Source organism: Salmo salar, chromosome 04, assembly GCF_965601325.2.
Source record: "Salmo salar chromosome 04, fSalSal1, whole genome shotgun sequence".
Lineage (NCBI taxonomy): Eukaryota > Metazoa > Chordata > Actinopteri > Salmoniformes > Salmonidae > Salmo > Salmo salar.
Window position 1 is genome coordinate 47,947,433 of NC_138294.1, and position 14,152 is coordinate 47,961,584.

Consider the following 14,152-nt stretch of genomic DNA (forward strand, 5'->3'; position numbering starts at 1 on the left):
CTGAGTCATTCACTTCTGTTTCCTTGTGTCCTCTTTAACAGGGAGCTGGAGCTGCCATCTGTGTCTGGACCTATTGAAAGACAAGGCATCAATATACCAGACCCGTAATGTCCCTCCGTCGTGATGGACCCCCATCCTCACATATAACCCTCCCTCCACAGTGAGGTTCTCTCTCCGTGGTCAGTAGAGCAGAGGGGGTGGGACAGATGACTTGTGAAAAGGGAAGTGTACCTTACCAGCCCCCCCCCCGCTGAAACACGCTTAGGTTTGGTTGTTCTATGACTGTTACACAGTTCCAAGCTCAAGTGACCCATGTAGGCTTTTGTTTTCAACTATTTGTCAATCTATCAAACTCAACGTGTAATATCCTGAACTTGACAATACATCAACTATGTTTCCTTAAAAGTGGCTTAAACCACAAACACAGCTTTTACCAGCCAAAGTACCTGAACACAAAGTACACACAATCTCACATACAGACACACATACAGTGCATTCGGAAAGTATTCAGACCCCTTCACCTTTTCCACATTTTGTTACGTTACAGCCTTATTCTAAAATTGATTAAAAAAATACATTTTCCTCATCAATCTACACTCAATACCCCATAATGACAATGCAAAAGGTTTTTAGACATGTTTGCAAATTTTGTAAAAAAAAAACTACTGAAATACCTTATTTACATAAGTATTCAGACCCTTTGCTATGAGACTCGAAATTGAGCTCAGGTGAATCCTGTTTCCATTGATCATCCTTGAGATGTTTTTACAACTTCATTGGAGTCCACCTGTGGTAAATTCAATTGATTGGACATGATTTGGAAAGGCACACAGTTGACAGTGCATGTCAGAGCAAAAACCAAGCCATGAGGTCAAAGGAATTGTCCATAGAGCTTTGTGACAGGATTGTGTCGAGGCACAGATCTGGGGAAGGGTACCACAAAATGTCTGCAGCATTGAAGGTCCCCAAGAACACAGTGGTCTTCATCATTCTTAAATGGAAGAAGTTTGGAACCACCAAGACTCTTATTTTTGCCCGGCAATACTGAGAAATTGGGGGAGAAGGGTCTTGGTCAGGGAGGTGACCAGGAACCCGATGGTCACTCTGACAGAGCGCCTCTGTGGAGATGGGAGAAGCTTCCAGAAGGACAACCATCTCTGCAGCACTCCACCAACAAGGCCTTTATGGTAGAGTGGCCAGACGGAAGCCACTCCTCAGTAAAAGGCACATGACAGCCTGCTTGGAGTTTGCCAAAAGGCACCTAAAGGACTCGGACCATGAGAAACAAAATTCTCTGGTCTGATGAAACCAAGATTGAACTCTTTGGTCTGAATGCCAAGCATCACGTTTGGAAGAAACCAGGCAACTCTCATCACCTGGCCAATACCATCCCAACGGTGAAGCATGGTGGTAGGAGCATCATGCTGTGGGGAAGTTTTTCAGCGACAGGGACTCTGAGACTAGTTAGGATCGAGGGAAAGATGAACGGAGCAAAGATCCTTGATGACAAACTGTTCCAGAGCACTCAGGACCTCAGATTGGGGGCGACGGTTCACCTTGCAACAGAACAAGTCTCTGAATGTCCTTGAATGGCTCAGCCAGAGCCTGGACTTGAACCCGATCTAACATATCTGGAAAGACCTGTAAATAGCTGTGACTCGAGGCTGTAATCGCTGCCAACAAAGTACTGAGTAAAGGGTCTGAATACTTATGTAAATGTGATATTTCAGTTTTTTATTTTTAATACATTTGCAAACATTTCTAATAACCTGTTTTTGCTTTGTCATTATGGTGTATTTGGTTGTAGATTGGTGGGGGGGGACAATACATTTTAGAATAAGGCTGTAACGTAACAAAATGTGGAATGGTCTGAATAATCCAAAGGCACTGCCCATGCACACAACTGCTCCGAATGATCCTACTTTTATTCTGCAAAATATCTGTTTTGCGTGTAGAGAGAAATAGTTGAAATCAATTAGCATGCCAATGCTTGTTCATAATAAGAAAATGTTTAAGGTTTTGTATATTTATATATTTGTATAGCATATTAAAGGTGTGAAATGATTTAAAAGCTGCAATAATAGGTTGGTTCTGTAATCTTTCTGTAGTGCCCATCTTCAATATTAATGAATAATCCTCCAGTTCCTGATGTGGAGGCAACACAGAGTTGGGAAAGCGTAGAGAGGGCCTTACCATTACTTAGTACCCATCCATCTCTATACCACAGAGAGGGGAACAGGACCTTGGCGTAACACTTTTAAGGAATTGATATTGAGTGTTTGCTGCATTGAAGGAAAGTGAGTCCGTGGTTGCTGGTTGGCGTGATTAAGTGAATTTTTGCGTATTTTACAGTCGTGGCCAAAAGTTTTGAGAATGACACAAATATTAATTTCCACAAAGTTTGCTGCTTCAGTGTCATTAGATATTTTTGTCAAATGTTACTATGGAATACTGAAGTATAATTACAAGCAATTCATAAGTGTCAAAGGCTTTTATTGACATTTACATGAAGTTGATGCAAAGAGTCAATATTTGCAGTGTTGACCCTTCTTTTTCAAGACCTCTGCAATCCGCCCTGGCATGCTGTCAATTAACTTCTGGGCCATATCCTGACTGATGGCAGCCCATTCTTGCATTATCAATGCTTGGAGTATGTCAGAATTTGGTTTTTTTTGTTTGTCCACCCGCCTCTTGAGGCTTGACCACAAGTTCTCAATGGGATTAAGGTCTGGGGAGTTTCCTGGCCATGGACCCAAAATATTGATGTTTTGTTCCCCGAGCTACTTAGTTATCACTTTTGCCTTATGGCAAGGTGCTCTATCATGCAGGAAAAGGCATTGTTCGTCACCCAACTGTTCCTGGGTGGTTGGGAGAAGTTGCTCTCGGAGGATGTGTTGGTACCATTCTTTATTCATGGCTGTGTTCTTAGGCAAAATTGTGAGTGAGCCCACTCCCTTGGCTGAGAAGCAACCCCACACATGAATGGTCTCAGGATGATTTACTGTTGGCATGACACAGGACTGATGGTAGCGCTCACCTTGTCTTCTCCGGACAAGCTTTTTTTCCGGATTCCCCAAACAATCGGAAAGGGGATTCATCAGAGAAAATGACTTTACCCCAGTCCTAACCCTGTACCTTTTGCAGAATATCAGTCTGTCCCTGATGTTTTTCCTGGAGAGAAGTGGCTTCTTTGCTGCCCTTCTTGACACTAGGCCATCCTCCAAAAGTCTTCGCCTCACTGTGCGTGCAGATGCACTCACACCTGCCTACTGCCATTCTTGAGCAAGCTCTGTACTGGTGGTGCCTCGATCCCGCAGCTGAATCAACTTTAGGAGACGGTCCTGGTGCTTGCTGGACTTCCTTGGGCACCCTGAAGCCTTCTTCACAACAATTGAACCGCTCTCCTTGAAGTTCTTGATCATCCGATAAATGGTTGATTTAGGTGCAATCTTACTGGCAGCAATAGCCTTGCCTGTGAAGCCCTTTTTGTGCAAAGTAATAATGACGGCACATGTTTCCTTGCAGGTAACCATGGTTGACAGAGGAAGAACAATGATTCCAAGCACCACCCTCCTTTTGAAGCTTCCAGTCTGTTATTCGAACTCAATCAGTATGACAGAGTGATCTCCAGCCTTGTCCTCGTCAACACTCACACCTGTGTTAATGAGAGAATCACTGACATGATGTCAGCTGGTCCTTTTGTGGCAGGGCTGAAATGCAATGGAAATGTTTTTTGGGGATTCAGTTCATTTGCATGGCAAAGAGGGACTTTGCAATTAATTACAATTCATCTGATCACTCTTCATAACATTCTGGAGTATATGCAAATTGCCATCATACAAACTGAGGCAGCAGACTTTGAAAATTTATATTTGTGTCATTCTGAAAACTTTTGGCCACGACTGTATACCTACAGCCAGCATTTTACCAACAATAGTTACATATTCCATTGGTAGGCAACACTGGTCCTAGAGAGCTGCAGTAGTCCTGAACTCGATCCCATGTTATGTGTTGGGAAATAGCTACCGAGCACAGGACTTTGTTTCCCTTCACATACCGGCTCGGAAGTCTCATCCCACCCTGCTCTAACCTGCTCCACTGTGGCCTCACGTGACTGTCATGATCTACACCCCTTCAGTTATAGCCACAGGAGGGCAGTAATGAGCAATACAAGTGCTACTGGGACTGTCAGGGGGATAATGTTATTGGAATGATGGGGAGCCATCAGAGGATCTAGTCAGACAGTGGTGTGTTAACACAAACTGCAGACTGGTGTGTCCACCTGCATTTGCTATACTGTAGCATTTTCCTTAGAGGAAAAATGTATTGACATTGTCATATATAGGTCTACATTTATATAATTCGCAAGATGGGCACAAAGGGATTCTAAGGTGAACCTTAAAGGCACATTTCTGAATCAATTGCATGTCTGAGTTCTTTGTCTCATAGAAAGGGAACACCTGTTTTTTTCCCCCTTGTATTTTCTCTATGCGCTTCTCCATCAAAGCTGGGCACAATGCTCTCCACAGGTCTGGCACACAAATTACACAACTTACAATTAGCTCAAATGTCTTTACCTTAACTAGTGACAGTAAAAAACACAGGATACATTGACAGACATGGTAAAAAGGCAAAACAGTCAAGCAAGTGCATGATAATGTGTGCTAATGGTATGCTCAGATTTGAATTGATCAAAGTGTAAGGAAGTTGTGTAATATAATTTAGCTATACTATCATGTTATATCAATAGCCAACTAACAAATACTAAAGCATTAAACAAGTATTTCTCATGACATTTTTGGGGTGTTTGTTTAGAGGCAGTTTCCAGTTGGAACATTACGGTTTTTGTTTTGCCTTCATATTCAGCAATGATATTGATTCAGTTGATGTAGAACAGTTTTGGGACTTTGAGTTGTGAATGAATAGTTCCTTTATGGTAGAAGGTTTTGTCTTTTTTTTTTCAGGAAAATAAAATATTTGGCACTGACTGTATTTGGTACCGTGTCCTCTTTTCTCTATTGCAGCAGTGTGATTTCAGGATCACTGAAACACTATTGTATCACTGATGGAATCTTTGTGTCTGTTATATTTGTACCTTTTGTGTTGCTGGTGATGATTTAACATTAAGGCATATGGACCAATTCATAACGCTGTTTCAATAAACATGTCATAAACAGAAGCCATTTCCTCATGGCTCTGGACCGAAGTCAAAACGGGCAGACCAACTGCTCCATGGAGAGGAACTAAAGGGGAGGGTGAGGAAGGAAAGTTTGAAGACAGTCATGGGCAAAAACAGACTGCATGATTATCATAGATGTATGCGATGTAATGTTCTTAAGAAAGACTACTTTGAGGCAATGCCCTGCGTAGGTTTTCTGCTATTGACTGTTATGGATGTCAATGCCCATCATACTTAGCATGTCTGTTTCTTTTTAGTTTTTATCTTAACAGTCAAAAAGCAATTCTTCAAAAATCATCCCCCTGTATGGATTGTCTTTTACTAGGGCAGGTCTGACTCTTCTTAAGCTAGAGGGTAGTGTCTAGCTTTGAAAAAATTCAGACAGTACTGCTGGTCTTGTGTGTCCTGAAGGAGGCATGGTTGGCGTTATAAGCCATTCCCCAGTTCCTCTGTCCCGGCCTGCAGAGCAGCAGCGTCTTAAAGGTGACTCTGAAGTGCTCGTTGCAGAGGGCGTAGCAGACTGGGTTGACGGTGCTGTTGATGTAGCAGAGCCAGTAGCCCAGCTGCCACAGCTTCTCGGGCACGCAGTAGGAGACGGACACCAGTACCATGATGTTGTACGGCGTCCAGGTCAGGATGAAAGCCAGCAGGATGGCACACAGGGTCCTGGCTGCCTTCTTCTCCCTGACAATCCTGTTCCTCCTCCTCTTGGCTTTGGGCTGCTTGTGGCGTCTGGAGTCTGATGTGGAGCCCCTTAGGGGGGGCTGCCTGCCCTGTGGACCTGCTGTACTGTCCTCTGCCCTGGATGTCAGGGTTTTGGTGGCCCCTACGGTGTCTCTGCTCTGGGCGTCTCTGAGTGGGATCATGGCTTTAGGGCTTGTCTTAGCGCTTGCCCCCTGCTGCGTCTGCTCTGGTTCTTCCTCTGAGGAGGAGCGGGAGACCGTAGGCTCTTCCTCATCTATGTTACAGGTGCTGTCTCTGCAGCCCTCCCTGTAGGCCCCCTTGGTGGGAGACAATGACAGTGTTGCTATTCTCCTCCCACTGCTCTGTTTAGGCTCCTCTCTCACAGGGAAGCACCCCTGGGACACCTCACTGCTCTGCTCCCTGCCCACAGGCACCTCTCTGGAGCTGCTCACACTGCTCTTGGTGCTGCTGGAGTAGACATCCCTTCGCCCAGACACCTGGGAGGCCCCTCCACTGCTCCCAGACCCCATTAGCCCCTCCAGACCCTGGGCTCGCTTCTCGATCTCCCAGTAGATCTTCCAGTACAGGATTCCCATGATGGTGACAGGAAGGTAGAAAGCAGCGATGGCCGTGCCGAATATGAGAGCAGGCTCGGTCAGGAACGGGATAGAGCATTGACCCGCGTCCCTGCCCACTACATGGGGCCAGAACAGGATGACTGGCCCCCACAGGATGAAGGACACGGCCCAGGCCAGGCTGATGGCTGCGGCTGCCCGACGTGTGGTGCGCTTGGCCCGGTAGGTGAGAGGTCTGGTGATGGAGTAGAAGCGGTCGAAGCTGATGACCAGCAGGTTCATGACGGAGGCGTTGCTGGCCACATAATCCACAGTCAGCCAGACGTCACAGGCCAGGTTGCCCAGGGTCCAGCGTCCCATGATAATATAAACAGCATAGAGGTTCATAGAGACTGCTCCCAGGATCAGGTCCGCCACCGCCAGGCTCAGCAGAAAGTAATTGCTGAAGGTGCGCAACTGCCTGTTGACCCGGAAGGAGATCACCACCAGCAGGTTACCTATGATAGTGACCAGCGAGAGAGGCCCTGTGATGAGTACGATCACCACCACCTCCCATATCTCATGGCCCCCCAGTGGATCTGCTGTCACATTGGTGGTGTCATTGGTCTGTGAGACACAGGAGTGGTTCATCGTCCACAGAGCGATGCAGAGTGAAGCGGTGGAGCAAAAGTCATTCTTCTTCACAACAGGGAATCGCTGATGTTGACATCTGGCATGGAGTTACCATCTCAGGGCCAACTGCAGAACAAGAGAACAGTCATGAGATGGAGCACGTTGCTAACAACCATGACCTTTATACACATATTTTGTCAATAATTTAGAGAATTTGTTTAACTGGTCCATTGATATAATTAGAAAAACGTCATCCCGGTAAATCACATTGTCATATCTCCGGTAAAGGCAGTTCTGAGAAACTCATTAAGTTTACCCACCTTGTTCAGTTTACCCACCATGTTTGATATCCTGCCTTTCTGTTGACTTACAGACTAGGTGACATGCTGTAACTATGATACATTTTTCATAACTTTTGGTGCTTAATGAGTTTACTGCTGAATGCAAACAAGAGGATATACTGAACAAAAATATAAATGCAACAATTTCAAAGATTTTACTAAGTTACAGTTCATATTAGGAAATCAGTCAATTTAAATAAATAAATTAGGCCCTAATCTATGACTGGGAATACAGATATGGGAATACAGATATGCATCTGTTGGTCATAGATTCCTTTAAAAACAAAAAGGTAGAGAAAACCAGTCAGTATCTACTGTGACCACCATTTCCCTCATGCAATGTGACACATCTCCTTCGCATAGAGTTGACCAGGCTGTTGATTGTGGCCTGTGGAATGTTGTCCCACTCCTCTTCAATGGCTGTGTGAAGTTGCTGGATATTGGTGGGAACTGGAATTCTCTGTCGTACACTTCGATCCAGTCTCCCAAACATGATCAATGGGTGACATGTCTGGTGAGTATGCAGATCATGGAAGAGCTGGGACATTTTCAGCTTACAGGAATTGTGTACAGATCCTTGTGACATGGGGCTGTGCATTATCATGCTGAAACATGAGGTGATGACGGCGGATGAATGACACGACAATGGGCCTCAGAATCTCGTTACAGTATCTCTGTGCATTCAAAATAGGCCATGGATAAAATACAATTGTGTTCGTTGTCCGTAGCTTATGCCTGCCCATACCATAACCCCACCGCCACCATGGGGCACTCTGGTCACAACGCTGACATCAGCAAACCGCTTGCCCACATGTGGTCAGCGGTTGTGAGGCGGGTTAGACATACTGCCAAATTCTCGAAAACAACGTTCAAGGTGGCTTATGGTCGAGAAATTAACCTTCAATTCTCTGGTACCAGCTCTGGTGGTCATTCCTGCAGTCAGCATGCCAATTGCATGCCCCCTCAACTTGAGACATCTGTGGCCATTGTGTTGTGTGACAAAACTGCACATTTTAGAGTGGCCTTTTATTGTCCCCAGCACAAGGTGCACCTGTGTAATGACCATGCTGTTTAATCAGCTTCTTGATAGGCCACACCTGTCAGGTGGATGGATTATCTTGGCAAAGAAGAAATGCTCACTAACAGGGATGTGAACTAATTTGTGCACAATATTTGAGAGAAATAAGCTTTTTGTTGATAGAACATTTCTGGGATGTTTTATTTCAGGTCATGAAACATGGGACCAACACTTTACATGTTGTGTTTATATTTTTGTTTATTGTAGATTCAAAGGGAGAGAAATGTGTTGAAATTGAAAATCAGTTTACATCATTTTTGTAAATAGTGCAGGTATGGTGGCAGTTGTCATAGTTTTAACTACTTTGAGTTGCATTGATTGTAGGTAGGGCTACTTCAACTCTCGTAGTAAAATCGATAGTGTGAAATCTCCCAGTAAGCAAAATGACGTTGAAAAGACTTTAGACGTCTTTTCCAGACAACATCATGTGCATTTCAGGTGCTGAATGAAAAGTTAGAAGACGTCTTTTCCGGATGTGAAAAATAGATCTTATACGAAAAATATGTATTTTCCAGACGTTGAACATACAGTACCAGTCGAAAGTTTGGACACACCTACTCATTCAAGGGTTTCTCATTATTTTTTACTATTTTCTGCATTGTAGAATAATAGTGAAGACATCAAAACTATGAAATAACATACATTTACATTTTACATTTACGTCATTTAGCAGACGCTCTTATCTAGAGCGACTTACAAATTGGTGCATTCACCTTACAACCACTTTACAATAGTACATCTATATTTTGGGGGGGGGGGGGGGGGTTAGAAGGATTACTTTATCCTATCCCAGGTATTCCTTAAAGAGGTGGGGTTTCAGGTTTCTCCAGAAGGTGGTGATTGACTCCGCTGTCCTGGCGTCGTGAGGGAGCTTGTTCCACCATTGGGGTACCAGAGCAGCGAACAGTTTTGACTGGGCTGAGCGGGAACTGTGCTTCCGCAGAGGTAGGGGGGCCAGCAGGCCAGAGGTGGATGAACGCAGTGCCCTTGTTTGGGTGTAGGGACTGATCAGAGCCTGAAGGTATGGAGGTGCCGTTCCCCTCACAGCTCCGTAGGTAAGCACCATGGTCTTGTAGCAGATGCGAGCTTCAACTGGAAGCCAGTGGAGTGTGCGGAGGAGCGGGGTGACGTGAGAGAACTTGGGAAGGTTGAACACCAGACGGGCTGCGGTTCTGGATGAGTTGTAGGGGTTTAATGGCACAGGCAGGGAGCCCAGCCAACAGCGAGTTGCAGTAATCCAGATGGGAGATGACAAGTGCCTGGATTAGGACCTGCCCTGCTTCCTGTGTAAGGCAGGGTTGTACTCACTTTTTTTGTAGTAACCAAAAAAGTGTTAAACCTATCAAAATATATTTTATATTTGAGATTCTTCAAAGTAGCGACCCTTTGCCTTGATGATAGCTTTGTACACTCATGGCATTCTCTCAACCAGCTTCACCTGGAATGCTTTTCCAACAGTCTTGAAGGAGTTCCCACATATGCTGAGCACTCGTTGGCTGCTTTTCCTTCACTCTGTGGTCCAACTCATCCCAAACCATCTCGATTCGCTTTAGGTCGGGTGATTGTGGAGGCCAGGTTATCTGATGCAGCACTGCATCACTCTCGTTCTTGGTCAAACAGCCCTTACACAGCCTGGAGGTCTGTTGGGTCATTGTCCTGTTGATAAACAAATGATAGTCCCACTAAGCGCAAACCAGAATGCTGTGGTAGCCATGCTGGTTAAGTGTGCCTTGAATTGTAAATAAATCACAGTCGGTGTCCCCAGCAAAGCACCCCCACACCATCCCACCTCCTCCTCCATGCATCATGGTGGGAACCACATGCAGAGATCATCCGTTCACCTACACTGCGTCTCACAAAGACATGCCGGTTGGACCCAAAAATCGCACATTTGGACTCATCAGACCAATGGACAGATTTCCACTGGTCTAATGTCCATTGCTCGAGGTTCTTGCCCACAGCAAGTCTCTTCTTATTGGTGTCCTTTTGTAGGGGTTTCTTTGCAGCAATTCGACCATGAAAGCCTGATTCATGCAGTCTCCTCTGTACCGTTGAGGAGTCTGTTACTTGAACTCTGTGAAGCATTTATTTGGGCTGCAATTTCTGAGGCTGGTAACTCTAATGAAGTTATCCTCTGCAGCAGAGGTAACTCTGGGTCTTCCTTTCCTGTGGCGGTCCTCATGAGAGCCAGTTTCGTTTTTGATGGTTTTTGGTTTTTGCGACTGCATTTGAAAAACTTTAAACGTTTTTGAAATTTTCCGTATTGACTGACCTTCATGTCTTAAAGTAATGATGGACTGTCATTTCTCTTTGCTTATTTGAGCTGTTCTTGCAATAATATGGACTTGGTCTTTTACCAAATAGGGCTATCTTCTGTATACCATCCCTACCTTGTCACGATACAACTGATTGGCTCAAACGTATTTAGAAGGAAAGAAATTGCTCACATTAACTTTTAACAAGGCACACCTGTTTTAATTGAAATGCATTCCAGGTGACTACCTCATGAAGATGGTTGAGAGAATGGAATGTGTGTGCAAAGCTGTCAAGGCAAAGGGTGGCTACTTTGAAGAATCTAAAATCTAAAATATATTTTGATTTGTTGGCGAAATTTCAACTGCTTCTCAATTAAGAAAGCATTATATCACAATAATAATTTGTCACGCCTCTTAATAGGAAAGAGGAGCCAACAGACATGGTCGCCCTGTTCCTAGTAGACTGCAGAATTTGTTTTTATTTGTAATTTCTTACATTATTTGCTCTTAATTCCTTTTTATTTTGGGGATTTGTGTGTATTGTTAGGTATTACTGCACTGTTGGAGCTAGAAACAAGCATTTCACTGCACCTGCAATAACATCTGTAAAATATATGTACGCGACCAATACCATTTTGATTTTAGATTACAACAAAATATGTATTATTGCTCCCGTCTATCACATTGACTTATGTTAGCTTTTTCAAAAGCTTTAACACTGGCAGTGATGATTTTTTAAGTAGTCCAACATACAGAATAAACCAATAGTCCACAACTACAATAACATTCTGAGTAACTGTTACAGATGTTTTTTTCTTGCTATGACTGTGATATGCTGTTGTTTATCTACCTACATTGAATGCAGTGGCTGTAAGTCACTCTGGATAACAGTAGAACACAGAAGAGTGCAGTACAATACGGTAAGGTGTGGTACAGTACAGTAGAGTTTTATTCAGTAGAGTACAGTACATGACAGTACAATAGTTTAATTCAGTGGAGTACAGTCAGTAGAGTACACTACGGCACAGTAGTTTAATTCAGTAGAGTACACTACAGTACAGTAGAGTTTAATTCAGTAGAGTACAGTGCAGTAGAGTACAGTACAGTACAGTAGAGTTTAATTCAATAGAGTACAGTGCAGTAGAGTACACTACGGCACAGTAGAGTTTAATTCAGTAGAGTACAGTCAGTAGAGTACACTACAGTACAGTAGAGTTTAATTCAGTAGAGTACAGTGCAGTAGAGTACACTGCAGCACAGTAGAGTTTAATTCAGTAGAGTACAGTGCAGTAGAGTACACTGCAGCACAGTAGTTTAATTCAGTAGAGTACAGTAGTTTAATTCAGTAGAGTACAGTAGAGTTTAATTCAGTAGAGTACAGTCAGTAGAGTACAGTATGGTACAGTAGAGTTTAATTCAGTAGAGTACAGTGCAGTAGAGTACACTACGGCACAGTAGAGTTTAATTCAGTAGAGTACAGTCAGTAGAGTACACTACGGCACAGTAGAGTTTAATTCAGTAGAGTACAGTAGAGTTTAATTCAGTAGAGTAGTCAGTAGAGTACAGTATGGTACAGTAAAATGTAATTTATTAGAGTACAGTACATTAGACTACAGTAAAGTACAGTACAGTTTAGTTCCGTAGGGTATAGTACATTAGAGTAAAGTAGAGTACAGTACACTACTCTACTTTTATTTTCTTTACTGCACTGTGTACTGTATTGTACTGTACTCTACTGTCCTCTATTGTGCTGTACTGTGATATCCAAACTTGGGAAACATAGATGTCTATGATTGGTTCAGATTTGGGCTGGTCCGCACCAAAAATCAACGCCTGTGGAAGTTGAAATCAAGGCCGGTCCGCAAAAAAAAAGACAACAAAAAAAAGAAGTCCAAAAGATGTCGCCTGACGTCAAATACATCGTGGGCTGATGCTCAATTGCATACATTAATCTAACCCTTTATTCAACACACCTTGTAAAGAAACTATTTATGGTCACGATTGCTGCCACAATAATGAATAACATTTACGACACTGCTTGAAACAACTGTTTATAATACATGCTTCAGCACTTACCAACTTGTCTTGGATGCTGTCCATATGCCCACAATAAAACAACAGGTTTCCCCATCCTTAACGGTACATTCTTGTGGCAATGAAAAGTTCATGCGATGGTCCATCCATGTAGCTGAAGTCGTAAAGTTAACGGTAAGAAAAATTGTTACTCATCATTGGCCATCCAATGAGAGAAACTTCGCCGCTTGTGTCTCTTTTGTTCAAACTTATTATAGTGTCCGCTGTTCGTGCGTGTAGTTTAATTTATTATGCACATGAATTATTTATCCTCATATAGCTTGGTCATAAGGTGCGACATGGTGTGTTCTTCGAAGAGAAAAACGCAATAGGAGGACAGAAACAAATGAAACCAGGGCTCCTGCCATAACTGGTGTAAATAATGTGTCAGGCAGACTACTGTACAAACTCAAGCAGCTACCACCTCCCCAATCATTTCCTTCAACTTATTTCCTGTCCTATACTCCAGTAATTGAACACATTTAGATAAACATTTCTCAATGTTTACAGATGGCAATAAGGCGTTAATAAAGCTGAAGGGCAAGGTAATCACCCAGGACATCTTGATTGGGTTCGCACACTGACACACAACATGAGAACAAACAGAGCATTATATTTAGAATATTTAGTATATTTGGGTTAAACTGTAGGTCTACATAGTTATGTTCGCCCTCACACACAAGCACACACACTCTCTGCCTGTCCACCTGCCTGAGTATCAGTCATTCAGAATTTCATTCCAAACCACCTATTTCTCCTTGTCTTTTGCAGTGTGATTTGCAACACCATATTCTTACAGTTGTTATACCGTATTTTGTTGAGAGCTGTGAGTGCTGGCACAGTGGGCACTGATTGACTGTTATATAACTGAGCCACAGCAGGGACTGGCCCTTATGACAGAGATGGAATGACTTTTACAACACTTTCAGCTACTGTTTCGTGCCTGCATGAGATTGTTTGGTCTTGTACTTTGATAACATTGAACAATGAGTTGTATTGTTGTACAGTAGGCCTGTCCTACAATAGATTTACACAATTTATTCTCACCTTTCTCTTCAGACTTAGGAAATCTATGCTTTTCCTATTCAGGCTAACACAATATATACAAAAGTATGTGGACACCCCTTCAAATTAGTGGATTCGGCTATTTCAGCCACGCTCATTGCTGACAGGTGTATAAAATCGAGCACACAGCCATGCACTCTCCATAAATCAAATCAAATCAAATTTATTTTTATATAGCCCTTCGTACATCAGCTGATATCTCAAAGTGCTGTACAGAAACCCAGCCTAAAACCCCAAACAGCAAGCAAAGCATGTGAAAGAAGCACGGTGGCTAGGAAAAACTCCCTAGA

At 43.3% G+C, this 14,152-nt stretch overlaps 2 protein-coding genes across 6 annotated transcripts in view; one reads left to right on the forward strand and one right to left on the reverse strand.

The window, feature by feature from the left end:
• The window catches only part of LOC106603119 (zinc finger protein ubi-d4), a 27,147-nt gene extending 22,159 nt beyond the window's left edge, over positions 1-4,988 (forward strand). For all 5 annotated transcript variants that reach the window (XM_082974481.1, XM_014196378.3, XM_082974482.1 and 2 more), the window contains one exon: positions 42-4,988. In XM_082974481.1, the coding sequence (XP_082830607.1) occupies positions 42-124 (83 nt within the window). In that variant the 3' untranslated portion in view covers positions 125-4,988. The remainder of the gene's footprint in view (positions 1-41) is intronic.
• Positions 4,559-13,151, reverse strand: chrm1b (cholinergic receptor, muscarinic 1b). Its single transcript, XM_014196384.3, has 2 exons — positions 12,801-13,151; positions 4,559-7,176 (listed from the first exon to the last, which is right to left on the reverse strand). Exon 2 carries the CDS (start codon positions 7,066-7,068, stop codon positions 5,557-5,559), a length of 1,512 nt encoding a protein of 503 aa, XP_014051859.1. The 5' UTR covers positions 7,069-7,176; positions 12,801-13,151; the 3' UTR covers positions 4,559-5,556.
• Between the last annotated feature and the right edge of the window lie 1,001 nt (positions 13,152-14,152).

What these genes read in the sequence shown, in the direction of transcription:
- chrm1b (XM_014196384.3), bottom strand. Translation starts at nt 7,068, where the DNA reads ATGAACCACTCCTGTGTCTCACAGACCAATGACACCACCAATGTGACA.